The sequence below is a fragment of the Emys orbicularis genome, chromosome 11 (assembly GCF_028017835.1).
Source record: "Emys orbicularis isolate rEmyOrb1 chromosome 11, rEmyOrb1.hap1, whole genome shotgun sequence".
Lineage (NCBI taxonomy): Eukaryota > Metazoa > Chordata > Testudines > Emydidae > Emys > Emys orbicularis.
This window is the reverse complement of record NC_088693.1, coordinates 12,172,918-12,186,592: the sequence shown is the minus strand read 5'-3', so window position 1 is coordinate 12,186,592 and position 13,675 is coordinate 12,172,918. Positions and strand designations below refer to the sequence as shown.

Sequence of the window (13,675 nt, the reverse complement as noted above, 5' to 3'; positions counted from 1 at the left end):
GTTTAGGTTGGGAACCAGCTATGTTAGTGTATATACTAGGACAATATCGTTCAGCTCACCTGCTCAGAGGTTTTATAGAAAGCAACTGACGCATTGACCAGCTTGAGCCTGTCCTCCATCTTCAACATCAGCTGTTGCCAATGTAATGCCACCTTTTCAGCACACTCACGGATGGCATCAGCATCGTAGTGCCCAGCCTGTAGCAATACTTCAGCCTTCTGCTGTACCTGCAGAGCGCTCTGGTGTGTCTTCTGTAAGGAAGTGGCATGAAAGAGGGACTGTGTATGAGGGGAGGAAAAAGAGGTTTGTACAGATGTACCAGGTGTATGGTAAAGAGATGAAGCAAGGTGTGAGCATGGAGATGCGAGAGAGTGAAACATTTTCAGATAATTTTCTAGAATTAACATTTATTTTTTATAAAGCACTTTGGTGCACCTTATTAACACAAGTGCACAACACGTTGTTAGAGCAGGAGCAGCAAGCACTGGCGGATATATGGGTAAACTCCATAGATTAGCTACTGCCACTATGACAGTAACCTAGGAATCCTGATGGAATTACACCCTTTTTGGTACCCAAAATTCAACTAATGGCAATCAGGAGCTATATCCGGCCTCCACACAGTGCCTAATGCTCCCCACTCTGGAGCAAAGGATGAAAGCAATCAGCAAATCTATAACAGTTAGCAAACTAAGGGCCCGATCCTGAAACATTTAAACTCATAACTTTACTCACATGAGTATTTCCATTAACATAAATGGGATTATTCATGTGAGTAAAGATATTCACTTGCCCAGGTGTCTGTGGGATCAGGCCCTAATATTCCAACCCATCAATTCCAGAAAATATGAAGGTGCCTTAAAGGGACCATTATCTCTTTTAATCTCTGGAAATGGCCATGCAAAATGTATTATTATTAATAATAGTGTTATTTCATAATTAGGGCTTCTTTTGGGGGGTTATTAATTTCATTTTTCAGGGTTAATTTTTAGCAATGTTTGAGTTTTATGTAGATGTCCAACAATTAGGGTTTTGGTACATACTGTAATGTACCTACTGTAATGAGTAACGTATATTATATACGTTACTCGTTACAGTAGTACAGGGGTTCTCAAATTTCATTGCACCGCGACCCCCTTCTGACAACAAAAATTATTACAGGACCCAGGAGGGGGGACCGAAGCCTGAGCCCACCCAAGCGCCGGCACCCCGGGGCAGGGGGCAAAGCCAAAGCCCCATCCCCCCACGCCGGGGGGCCAAAGCCAAAGTCCAGTGGCTTCAGCGCCAGGCAGGGGGCCTGTAACCTGAGCCCTGCACAAATGAGGGGGTTAGTTAAACAGAAATTAAAAGGTACAGTGACTAAAGTGAAATCCCTGCAAGCTGCATGGGCGCTTTTTAAAAACACCATAATAGAGGCCCAACTTAAATGCATACCCCAAATTAAGAAACACAGTAAAAGAACTAAAAAAGAGCCACCGTGGCTTAACAACCATGTAAAAGAAGCAGTGAAAGATAAAAAGACTTCCTTTAAAAAGTGGAAGTCAAATCCTAGTGAGGTAAATAGAAAGGAGCATCAACACTGCCAAATTAAGTGTAAAAATGTAATAAGAAAAGCCAAAGAGGAGTTTGAAGAACGGCTAGCCAAAAACTCCAAAGGTAATAACAAAATGTTTTTTAAGTACATCAGAAGCAGGAAGCCTGCTAAACAACCAGTGGGGCCCCTCGATGATAGAGATAGAAAAGGAGCGCTTAAAGACGATAAAGTCATTGCGGAGAAACTAAACAAATTCTTTGCTTCAGTCTTCACGGCTGAGGATGTTAGGGAGATTCCCAAACCTGAGCCGGCTTTTGTAGGTGACAAATCTGAGGAACTGTCACAGATTGAAGTGTCACTAGAGGAGGTTTTGGAATTAATTGATAAACTTAACATTACCCAATAGTTCTGAAAGAACTCAAATGTGAAATTGTGGAACTATTAACTAGGGTTTGTAACCTGTCCTTTAAATCGGCTTCTGCACCCAACGACTGGAAGATAGCTAATGTAACGCCAATATTTAAAAAGGGCTCTAGAGGTGATCCTGGCAATTACAGACCGGTAAGTCTAATGTCAGTACCGGGCAAATTAGTCGAAACAATAGTAAAGAATAAAATTGTCAGACACATAAAAGAACATAAATTGTTGGGCAAAAGTCAACATGGTTTTTCTAAAGGGAAATCGTGTCTTACTAATCTATTAGAGTTCTTTGAAGGGGTCAACAAACATGTGGACAAGGGAGATCCAGTGGACATAGTGTACTTAGATTTCCAGAAAGCCTTTGACAAGGTCCCTCACCAAAGGCTCTTACGTAAATTAAGATGTCATGGGATAAAAGGGAAGGTCCTTTCATGGATTGAGAACTGGTTAAAAGACAGGGAACAAAGGGTAGGAATTAATGGTAAATTCTCAGAATGGAGAGGGGTAACTAGTGGTGTTCTCCAAGGGTCAGTCCTAGGACCAATCCTATTAAACTTATTCATAAATGATCTGCAGAAAGGGGTAACCAGTGAGGTGGCAATGTTTGCAGATGATACTAAACTGCTAAAGATAGTTAAGACCAAAGCAGACTGTGAAGAACTTCAAAAAGATCTCACAAAACTAAGTGATTGGGCAACAAAATGGCAAATGAAATTTAATGTGGATAAATGTAAAGTAATGCACATTGGAAAAAATAACCCCAACTATACATACAATATGATGGGGGCTAATTTAGCTACAACAAATCAGGAAAAAGATCTTGGAGTCATCGTGGATAGTTCTCTGAAGACACGCAGTGTGCAGAGGCGGTCAAAAAAGCAAACAGGATGTTAGGAATCATTAAAAAGGGGATAGAGAATAAGACGGAGAATATATTATTGCCCTTCTATAAATCAATGGTACGCCCACATCTTGAATACTGCGTATAGATGTGGTCTCCTCATCTCAAAAAAGATATACTGGCACTAGAAAAGGTTCAGAGAAGGGCAACTAAAATGATTAGGGGTTTGGAGAGGGTCCCATATGAGGAGAGATTAAAGAGGCTAGGACTTTTCAGCTTGGAAAAGAGGAGACTAAGGGGGGATATGATAGAGGTATATAAAATTATGAGTGATGTGGAGAAAGTAGATAAGGAAAAGTTATTTACTTATTCCCATAATACAAGAGCTAGGGGTCACCAAATGAAATTAATAGGCAGCAGGTTTAAAACAAATAAAAGGAAGTTCTTCTTCACACAGCGCACAGTCAACTTGTGGAACTCCTTACCTGAGAAGGTTGTGAAGGCTAGGACTGTAACAGTGTTTAAAAGCGAACTGGATAAATTCATGGAGGTTAAGTCCATTAATCATCAAAGGGGTAGCTGTATTAGTCTGGATCTGTAAAAGCAGCAAAGAGTCCTGTGGCACCTTATAGACTGGGGTAGGCAACCTATGGCACACGTGCCGAAGGTGGCACACGAGCTGATTTTCAGTGGCACTCACTGCCCGGGTCCTTGTCACCGGTCCGGGGGGGCTCTGCATTTTAATTTAATTTTAAATGAAGCTTCTTAAACATTTAAAAAACCTTATTTACTTTACATACAACAATAGTTTTGTTATATATTATAGACTTATAGAAAGAGACTTACCTTCTAAAAACATTAAAATGTATGACTGGCACGCAAAATCTTAAATTAGAGTGAATAAATGAAGACACTTCTGAAAGGTTGCCGATCCCTGTTATAGATCAACAGACGTATTGGAGCATGAGCTTTCGTGGGTGAATACCCACTTCTTCGGATGCATGTGAAGAAGTGGGTATTCACCCACGAAAGCTCATGCTCCAATACGTCTGTTAGTCTATAAGGTGCCACAGGACTCTTTGCTTCTTTTACAAGTCCATTAATGGCTATTAGCCACGATGGGTAAGGAATGGTGTCCCTAGACTCTGTTTGTCAGATGGTGGAGATGGATGGCAGGAGAGAGATCACTTGATCATTACCTGTTAGGTTCACTCCCTCTGGGGCACCTGGCATTGGCCACTGTCGGTAGACAGGATACTGGGCTAGATGAACCTTTGGTCTGACCCAGTACAGCCGTTCTTATGCCTTAGCTTGGCCCCCAGCAAGTCTAAGCCAGCCCTGGCGACCCCATTAAAATGGGGTCACGACCCACTTTGGGGTCACGACCCACAGTTTGAAAACCACTGCAGGAGTATATACTGTACTGAGTAATCCTTTTGTAATGTTTCCTAGTGCACTTTAACATAATACAGTTTCAAAGAGCACTATGTTAAAGAGCACTGGGGAACCTTTAGTGCACACCAGACCAATTCATGCACAACATATTAGTGCGCTTTAGAAATCACATCCCGTAATCTGCATTATTGCTCCATGTAGACAAGCCCATAGATACAAGTACCAGTTTCCAGTGTTTATCCAATAAACACTGGTTTCATTTATTGTTTGTTGGGAGTGTTTTATTGCTGTTTATCAGTTAAAACCTAAAACCAGAAGCCCTATTAATAATTCATAATAGAATTTGAGCCACCTGGATGAAAGAAAGTTGCACTAGTCTTTGAAGATCTTAGTGATCTTGACTCCCCATGCCTTGTAACATCTAATAATAATGTACCACAATAATATTTCATGTCAGATACGTTACTGTAAGGGGAGTTGCAGTCACACCACCCCCGTGGAATGCCAGGAGACAAGAGTACCTCCTGGAGTCCTCTGGCTGTGCTGACTGGAGGAGTAATTTACTACCGTAATTTAAGGCTTTTAGGGCAGTTGCTCAGCTATGAAGGCCAGGGTGTAGGAGGGACAGAATCATGAATCCACACACTCCTCATCCTTTTTCATAGTTATTACTCCCAGGGGGAGCAACAGAGTAGCAGACTCTGCACACCCCTGAGTGCAAGGGCAGCCCTTATGCAGGCTGCCAAGATGAAGAAGTCCCCTAAGTCCTTCCTCCCGCACCTGGCATGTCTGCACGGAGGGGGCATTGTTTAGCTCAATATTTTGATTTTGTTTTTAACCTTCTGTAAGGAAACCCAAGTCTCCTAAAGACACACCTAGTCTTTTTTTTCGTTTTTAACTGTTCATGCCAAATTCATACTTGATACATTTATGATCTAATCCCTGAACCAGGAAAGGAGCTTGAAAATGTCTGGTAATATGCTGTTGAATAATGCAATGTAGAGAAAGCTATTAGCAAAAAGGATTAATAGTTGGCAGAAACATTTAGGAAGATGTTCAAGAACAACTGGTTGAATTTAATATCCAGCTGCTTTACTGCTGTTAGGGTGGTAATGCTTATTTTAAATACACTTTAAAGAATTTTAAATGAAAATGAATTCAACATCTAGAAAACCTTTAGAGGCCTGTCTCTGCCCTGCGTGCTTTGCAGATCTCTCTCACATGTTGAGCTTTAAACACTATTCATATTTAATCTAGTGTTTTCTCCTTTGCAAACTTTCTTCCCCTACAATGTTGTAATCCTTTTCTCCCTGTGTGGCTCACATTTACCGCCGAATACAAGTATCTTCCCAGTGGTAGCAAGCTGTGATACACAGACAGTGTGTATCCTTCCCCACAGTGCTGTCTGCCGAATGCTGCTAAGATCTAGTCAGCACAATTCAGTGCCAACCAGTTGATACAGAATTGCCACTCTCCCTCTACCCCAGATACTAAACTGTTGCTTTTCCCACAGGGAGCAACATCAGTGAAGAGCTGCTCTTTCCTTAATCCGAGCAGAATTGGATCAAAATTGGTTATTTGCAGAGATTATAACCCCTAAACCAACTAGCAACACTGATAACATATGTCAGTTTCCTTAAAGTTTACAGGAACATATAATGCAGTTTCTACTAAGCAAAGTACTCTCCCAAACCTCCCTCTATGGAGATGTTATTTTCATAGCAATTGCAAGTTTGACACTAGCTAGTTTTTTTGTTTTGTTTTTAACACATTTTGATTACAGGGGGAGACCTGAGGAAAGCCAGCATGTTCCTTCACCCATGAAAATTGTAACCATTAGAGTAATAATCTAGGGGATTAGACACTCCTTAATCAGCATGAATGGGAGAAGGCAATACATCCCTTAGTAAGTCACCAGTATAATATCAAATGCAATGACAGATGGTAATCACATTGCTTAATACAGGACTGGAAGATGCTGAGATACTACGGTGTTGAGTGAAATATAAAAACATATTCTATAAATCTCCATACTAGGGCAGTATAACTCTGTGCTGTCCCATAGACAGGGCTTGTGGCAAAACCACAATTTAGACAACAGTTAGTACAAACTTTACTTCTCTGACAAAACAATATTTTAGGCGAGTTCTTCTTTACTGAACTTCCCCTGTTCATTCCAAAACAGCAGAATTAAGTCAGACAGAGATTTCATCTGAGAGGGTGCTTTAATATTCAGTGATGAATATATTCAGAATGGTGGGTCCTGGAAATAATCTACAAATCTTGTTCTCAGAAAGGAACTGACTTTGTGAACTTTTCCTATTTCAAGTTCACTTCCAAGAATTTTAATTTGGTCATAACATTAGCAAAGGAATTACCAGGATGTGTGTGTCTGGAGTTTTCAAGAATGCCACTGTTTACATCTGACAGCAAAAGGACTAGCTATTGATGATAAATAATTTATGTCACTGTTAACCTCCTGCTACCTTATGAGGTTAGTGGTAAATTGCCTTTTCAAAGATTATTTTTTCTTTTTCTTCAAGCAGACAATGGTTTGATGTATGCCTGAGAGCCAGTCCCATCTATACTGTTCATCTTGGAAAGAGAAGCAAAATGTTCCCATTGGGGTTACCTCGATGGCCAGTTGGAATTGCTCATGTTCTCGCTGGAGCTGCTCAGCTTCTGAAAGGGAGCTTGCGTTGACTAGGCTGGCATTGAGCATTGATTCCCCATTCCGAATCCAGCCGAGCACCTGCACAGAAAGGATATGTTGAAAGGTTAACTTGATCTGATTGTCCATGCAGTCACAGAGTCTCCTAATGATTCAGCCCACCTGAAGAAATGTATTTTCCTTAACATGGTCTGAGTGCGAGTCAATCGGCAGAAGATAAATCCTTGGATAAGGACTGACTTCATTACATAAATAATATTAATTGTCAAAGAGACAAAAGGTCACACTGTAGAAGTTATTGCTTGAAAAATTATAAGACATTGCAGGAGTATTTAGATGGCAAGAAGTGCCCAGTGTCATCTGAAGCTTTGATTACAAAAGTGAATATTCCTCTGTGTAAATACCATGGGGCAGGACTGCAAAGGATAACAGGGCAGAGTTCAAATTAGACAGGCTCTTCCACTGCTTTTTCAAATTCCTGTCCATATTTATGTTTGAAAAGTCACATTTTCACCTTAAAAGCTGCTTTGTTGTACTTACATCTTATTAGCAAATAAAACAGTTCTTAGCAAAGTGTCATAGAGACCAGGAGCATGATTCTGATCTCACATTTAAATGAAATCAGGGTCAGGCCCATTGACTGTAGCTAGCAATGTGAGCACTCATGCCCTGTACTGTATTTTTTTAACCACCAAGCTTCTGGCACAGGATTAGATGAAAGGGATGGTTTGTCAGGTCCCATGGAAACTCATGGTTTGGATGCTTCTTAGGAACTGTCTTCATATTTGCTGAAACAAAAAATGGGCCTATTTCTACATGAGAGTTTGACTAGTTTTTATCAAAACATCCCTCTCCCCTCAATGTGAACACCAAGAAATTTGGAGGAAGGTTAGGTATGATCTGGATCACAGTCCAAGATCTAGAACTCAGGCTCACCTCTACTGTTGACCATAGCCATGTCTGAACACATTCTTGATAGCAGTATGCCAACAATTCCTTGACCAATGTGGACAAATTCTTCTATAGACAAGAGCCCATGGATTTTATAAACAAGGAACCCCCTTTACTCTATAGCATGGGTTTGTAACAGTTTATCCCTGTCTACACTGGGCAGGAAACCATATTAGCAAACACAGACTTCAAGGATGCTTCTTGATTACATTGTTTCAAAAAGGAGTGTGTCCTGTCTCCACAGTAACCCTAGTGACAGTGAACTCTTTTAGGCCTGTAGCTATCCCACCCTGAACTGTGATCTCATTGTCATAGTATTCAGCCTTCCAAAAGTTCTCCATTTATCCTTGCTTGTCCTGTTCATTTTAACTTTCTTGTTTGGACTAGCATGGATCAGGTGGGGCACAATGAGGTATTCCTTCAATTTGCACTTAACAACTGCAGTTCAGGTCCACTTCTGCTTGATTTCAATGTGCATTGTTTCTTCTTACACATTTGCACAGAGTGCAATTTCCATCTTCATTCTCTAATCTTACTCTGATTCTTATTCTGCACTTGTACAGTTTAGCCCCCTGCCTCCTTGCTACGTAAGTATATTTGCACTTATCTAAGAATAATGCAGATATGCTTGATAGTCTCTTGGACATTAATTTTCTCAAAAATGTAAGTGAACAATTCCCCCACCCCAGATCATTATGGGCCCAATCCTGCTACCTTTACTGATGTTGAATAGTATCCTATTCTGCAAGTAATCCCACAGGTTTCAATAAGGGCTTGAATTAAAGCCCACTGAAGTCAGGAAATATCTTTCCATTGGCTTCAATGGTTTTGGATCAGGTTCTTAGACTACTTTTGGAGTAAGGCAGAATTGGGCTGTATATATATGTATGACAGATTTACCAGAACATTTTTTTAAAACAGTAGAAATGCATTCTGCTATTTTAAAACATTTTGTCCAAAAATAATCACTCAAACTGCACAGGTAAGTTCCTGGATAAATTTGCCTACAACTCTTAGTCCTATTTTCTGTTAATGTAGCTGCAAATTATTGCAAGAAATCCAGCCTTATTTGGCAAGTTGTTACATCCAGTTCACAAATTCACAGGAAATCCTTACTGCCCAATCACTTTCACAAATGTAGCTCATGAGCTATACAGCTTTGAAATCCAGTAACTTTGGTTTACCATTCTAGATAGCAATTTATCTTTTCTCCTCCCCTCCCCCACAGTGATTCATTCAAGTGCCTTAAAGGAAACATTTTTTCCCCTCCCTATATCATACATCACCCTCCTCACAGCCATTTGCCTCCCTCTGGGATAAGGAAATTAGTTGTCCCTAGGAGGAAAAAAGGGAACGAGTCTACACATGTAGCTGACCCTAATTTGTAGAAAATAGCATTCTGCTCAAGTCAGCAGTAGGGCAGTCTTGATCTATCATCTCTCTCTCTTTCATCAGCAGGTGCTACTGTTGCTGTGGGAAACACAACAGAGATTCTGAGAAAAAGGAAGGGGATTATCACACAACAATCTTTTTGTTTATGATTTTGTATAATCCCCCAGACCAGTAAGCCCATGTGTTACAAACTACACTGTACCAAGAGTTGAAACTCTGTCTCTTTTAGGAAGGAATTAACTAAAGGATCACCATGGCTGGACAAGATATGAAGTGACAACAGCATAAACCAGCAAACACTTTCACGTTTTTGCTGAACTCCTGGCTGACCTGGGCCGGTGTGATTTTTTAAAAAAAAGGAGTATTTCTTTTAGAAAAGCAGTAGCTGAGCATAATCATTCTTTTTAAAAAGCGATCAGAATGTCATAGGGAATTTTAGGAAGCAGCCTTCATTTATCAAACCTTTAAGCTGAATTTTTCTAAAATATTAGATTTAGATGCAGAATTATTTTAGGAATTTCTCTCTCTAAATCCCCTCGACAGCTTCAGAAACCTCAGCCTTAAAAGTCAGGTTGACTGTAAACATAGGGCAATGGACTGGGTGACATAATAGGACTTACTTTCTAACATCTGTGGTAATGAGATATCCTCCATGTACTTGATCTCTCTGTGCAACAACCACCTTGACCCAATCAAATCAGTATTTTGCATCTTAAAGCAGAGTTCTGTTCTTCCGTCTTGTCAGTCATGTTACGTTTACACAATGGCTCTGAAAAAACCTACTTTACAAAAATGGCAAATGCCTGACCAAGCCCAATAAACACTGGAAATTTAAGTGGTACAGCTGTCACTCTGTCCTTCATCTGTCTGAAAGCAGGTGAACACACATACTATATGTGCTGCAACTAAAAATGGTTAGCGGGGTTAGGCATGGCATTTCAGCCTTGATTCTTCATTTCCTGGAGTCTGTTGGCTTCATTCAGAGCTCTCTCATGTGACACTTTTACCAAAATTTTTGGTTAAATTTTCTTCTCATGAAACTGAGGTACTAACAATATTGATGAAAGCCAGGTAGAGTACCTACATGGCTTAGGGCAGGCTCTTCCACTCAGCTATTCTGTGAACATGAGTCTGTTCTGATTGGTCAGGTAAGTCAAAAGGCATAATTTCTGCTCCCTAATTAGAAGAATGCACAAGTACTTAAAGTGCAAATATTCATGAATGTAAATCAGTAAAACTCAATCACTTGTGAAAACCATTTGCATGAGCAAAATGGATTTGTTAAAAATTGCAAGTTGAATATTCACAGATGTTTTGCAGTATTCACTGACATCTAGTAGTAACACACTATGCTACTCTACCATCTAGTAGCAACACTAGTCTGCACTCTACTTTCCATTGATATCTGTGTAAGGAAGATTTGGGAAGCAGCAGGAGGAGACAGAAAGGTCAATTGTATACTGCACATTCTAATCATCCTCAGATCTGTGGATCCTATGATTCTCCTTAATTTCAGTGGAAACTAAAACTTCATGCAGCTCTGAAAATGTACTATCTAGTCTTCAGAGATACAAAGCTAGATCCTGATCCTGCAAATGTTTACAAGTCATGTTGTTAAAGAGAAGCGTTTATGTAAATGTTTGCAGGATCAAAGCACAAGTGCTTTAACTCAGTGCCTCACTGATCCTCTCAGCTTCCCTCCTGTTGTTAGTATTTTAACATACTTTTTTGCTGTGTCCCATTTGTTTAAAAACAATAACAGCCATTGCCCCCATGGTCTAGAGTGTCTATATTTAGCACACCTGATCAATACCAGCTAAATTAATTGCCTAAGTCTAAATGCCAACTACTTTGAAATCAATATTTTTTCTGCTTCACCAACTTCTCACAAATATAATTGTCGTTTATGTTGCCCAAGTTAACCAAACAACTGAAATAAACAACTCAGTAATAATGATTACAAGAAATTATTCTAAGCGTCTAAGTCAGACTATAAATCAGAGCTCACTTTATATGCACTATAGCTTGTTGGAAGTTTACCAGCAATGTAAAACCTTCCATCCTGTACTCACTGCCTTCATTTTTCAATTCAGATTTGTGTATCCTTATATTTCCAGTCAGAAAGCTTCAACAACAATTTCTGAGTTTGTAAGTAATGTAAAGAGTAGCCTTGTCATCACCACTCCTAATTGTGATGCTGAATAATTTTTGATGTACTGTAACATTTGCAGTAGTTATTAGAGCTAAGAAGGTAAATCACATCTGATGACTCAGGGTTCCAGGTGATTAGAAAGTTAGGAAGGACGTTTTTATCCCTATGTACACTGTTGTATGATCAACAGCCTAGCTTTGGTTGGGGGAAAGGGCAGGGCTTAGCCTTTCTTTGAAGCACCAGGTATGGATTGCTGCAGGCAGGATATGAGAACTGATGGTCTGAACAGGTATGACAAATCCTTTGTTTTGAAGCCTGTGCAGTAATTATGTAAGTTTCTAATCTAGAGTTAATCATCTTCACCTAAGCATCCTCATTTTTCTCCTTTCTGAAGCTTTGTACAAGTACTCTTTTGTGAAGTTGTTTGTAAGCAAAACTTGCACACAGGATAATTGTGTTAATTAGTATCAAAAGGAAGAAGATTTAAGCTATAAAAATGCTACAGTAATCTTCTAGTGGGTAATTTACAACATGAGTAGTAGAGATTAACCTTGCTATTTGGTGTATTACTAAAGTCTCGTTTAGCGTAGCCCACCTTTTCTCATTTCCTTTCCTCCATGAATACTCATATTGTGTACAGACACACATTAGACTCTATCGCATGCCTGTTCCAGCTGCAGGACCAAAAGGAAAGTGAGGCTCAGTCAAATGCCCTCGGTCTGGTCTGCTTTATCCCATTTGTACCAACATGCCAGTTAACTGCAAGCTGCAGGCACTCTTGGATCAAAGGGCCGCAACATTCAAACCAGAACTTTGATGGCATCTGCTTTTCTCTGTGACTGCTTCATTTGCTCCTTCCTTTAAATGCTCAGCATCTCCTGGTCCTTCTTTTAGGGCCTTTTCCCCAGTGCCACCTTCTACCTCCTCTGGCAGGCCTGGTACCTCTCAGCTTCTCTTCTCTACTATCTCTTTCATTTCCCTGCAGTTTATCAGCTTCTCGTGATCCAACCCCATCACCCAGTCCACCTGATTTCACCCAGGCTTCACAATCTACCATCCATAATGGCTGCAGAAGCGATAGCATAGTATAAACTCTTCTTTAACAGGGTGCAAGAGGCATTCCCTTCACCCCATGGTGGTTCAGCTCAGCTGGAGTTTCTAGGACTGCCAGTGGTGCTAGGACCTCCTGGTCCATGTACTCCAGGAGCTAACTGTACTCAGGAGTGCAAGGCAGGGAAAGGCTCCTTGTATCCTTCCCCCAAGGCCCAGTGAGCAACCGTGCAGTTAGCCACAAACATACTCCATAATGTTTGCTGAGAACTCTGATGGCACAAACATATTCACAAAGGCTCAGCATTGCTTATAGAAATGTACAGTTCTCATCTTAGACTGTCTAAACTTTTTTTACAAGTAATTTTTCCACCATGAATCTTTATTTTTTGTGTACATCTAGCAAGCAGAGCTTGTATTTGCATATCCAATGCTTCCTTGAGTACCCACCACAGCCAGGGCAAAAACCAATCACAAAGAGCCTTTTTCTCTGTGCATGTGAGTTGGAATTAGGACTGGGAAATGTTTGGACATGAACATTTACATATTTTTTATCTGGTTTACAAGACCTGTTCACAAATTGACTCAGACGTACATGGTACTTAATATTCTTTTAATTAAAATTTTGTATAGATGCTTCTAATATAGCCCCAAGACAATTCTCTGATCACTCTCCTATATTAATAGACTCGCTATTATCTGGGAATGTGCAGACAGGCTAACACTAAGAGATGGCCTTTAAACAGACATTTCCTACAAATTGCAGATTTTATCTTTCAATTTTGTTGAAGTGGAAATTAAATATTTCTGGAGTTAAATAACCCCCCTAAAAAGCAACAGAGAGTCCTGTGGCCACTTCGTCGGATGCAGGCATTCACCCACGAAAGCTTATGCTCCAATACATCTGTTAGTCTTAAAGGTGCCACAGGACTCTCTGTTGCTTTTTACAGATCCAGACTAACACGGCTACCCCTCGGATACATAACCCCCCTAAGTCTCTCCAAAAAGGCCCAATCATTTTGCTTATGATTGAAAAGCAGTAACAGTGGAACCCTCTTAGAGCAAAGCCATCTCTCCCCTGCAGAATGATTTCACTGTAAGCGGAAGTTTCACTATAATTGTAATTACAATGCACTGAAACAATTATCGACTTCTGTTCCAATTGGCTATAAGCAGAGTTTCACTGTTTCTGTGTCCCACTGTAAATAAACGCGAAGGCCAAATTCTCCTCAGACTTCCAACTTGAAACTCCACCAATGAGGAAAGAAA

The 13,675-nt window shown here is 40.2% G+C and overlaps 1 protein-coding gene across 1 annotated transcript in view; it reads right to left on the bottom strand.

The window, feature by feature from the left end:
- The window catches only part of KALRN (kalirin RhoGEF kinase), a 730,922-nt gene that overhangs the window by 230,501 nt on the left and 486,746 nt on the right, over positions 1-13,675 (bottom strand). The window contains exons 16-17 of the mRNA XM_065413425.1: positions 6,823-6,942; positions 60-251 (exon numbers count right to left, since the gene is read on the bottom strand). Of these exons, the coding sequence (XP_065269497.1) occupies positions 60-251; positions 6,823-6,942 (312 nt within the window). The remainder of the gene's footprint in view (positions 1-59; positions 252-6,822; positions 6,943-13,675) is intronic.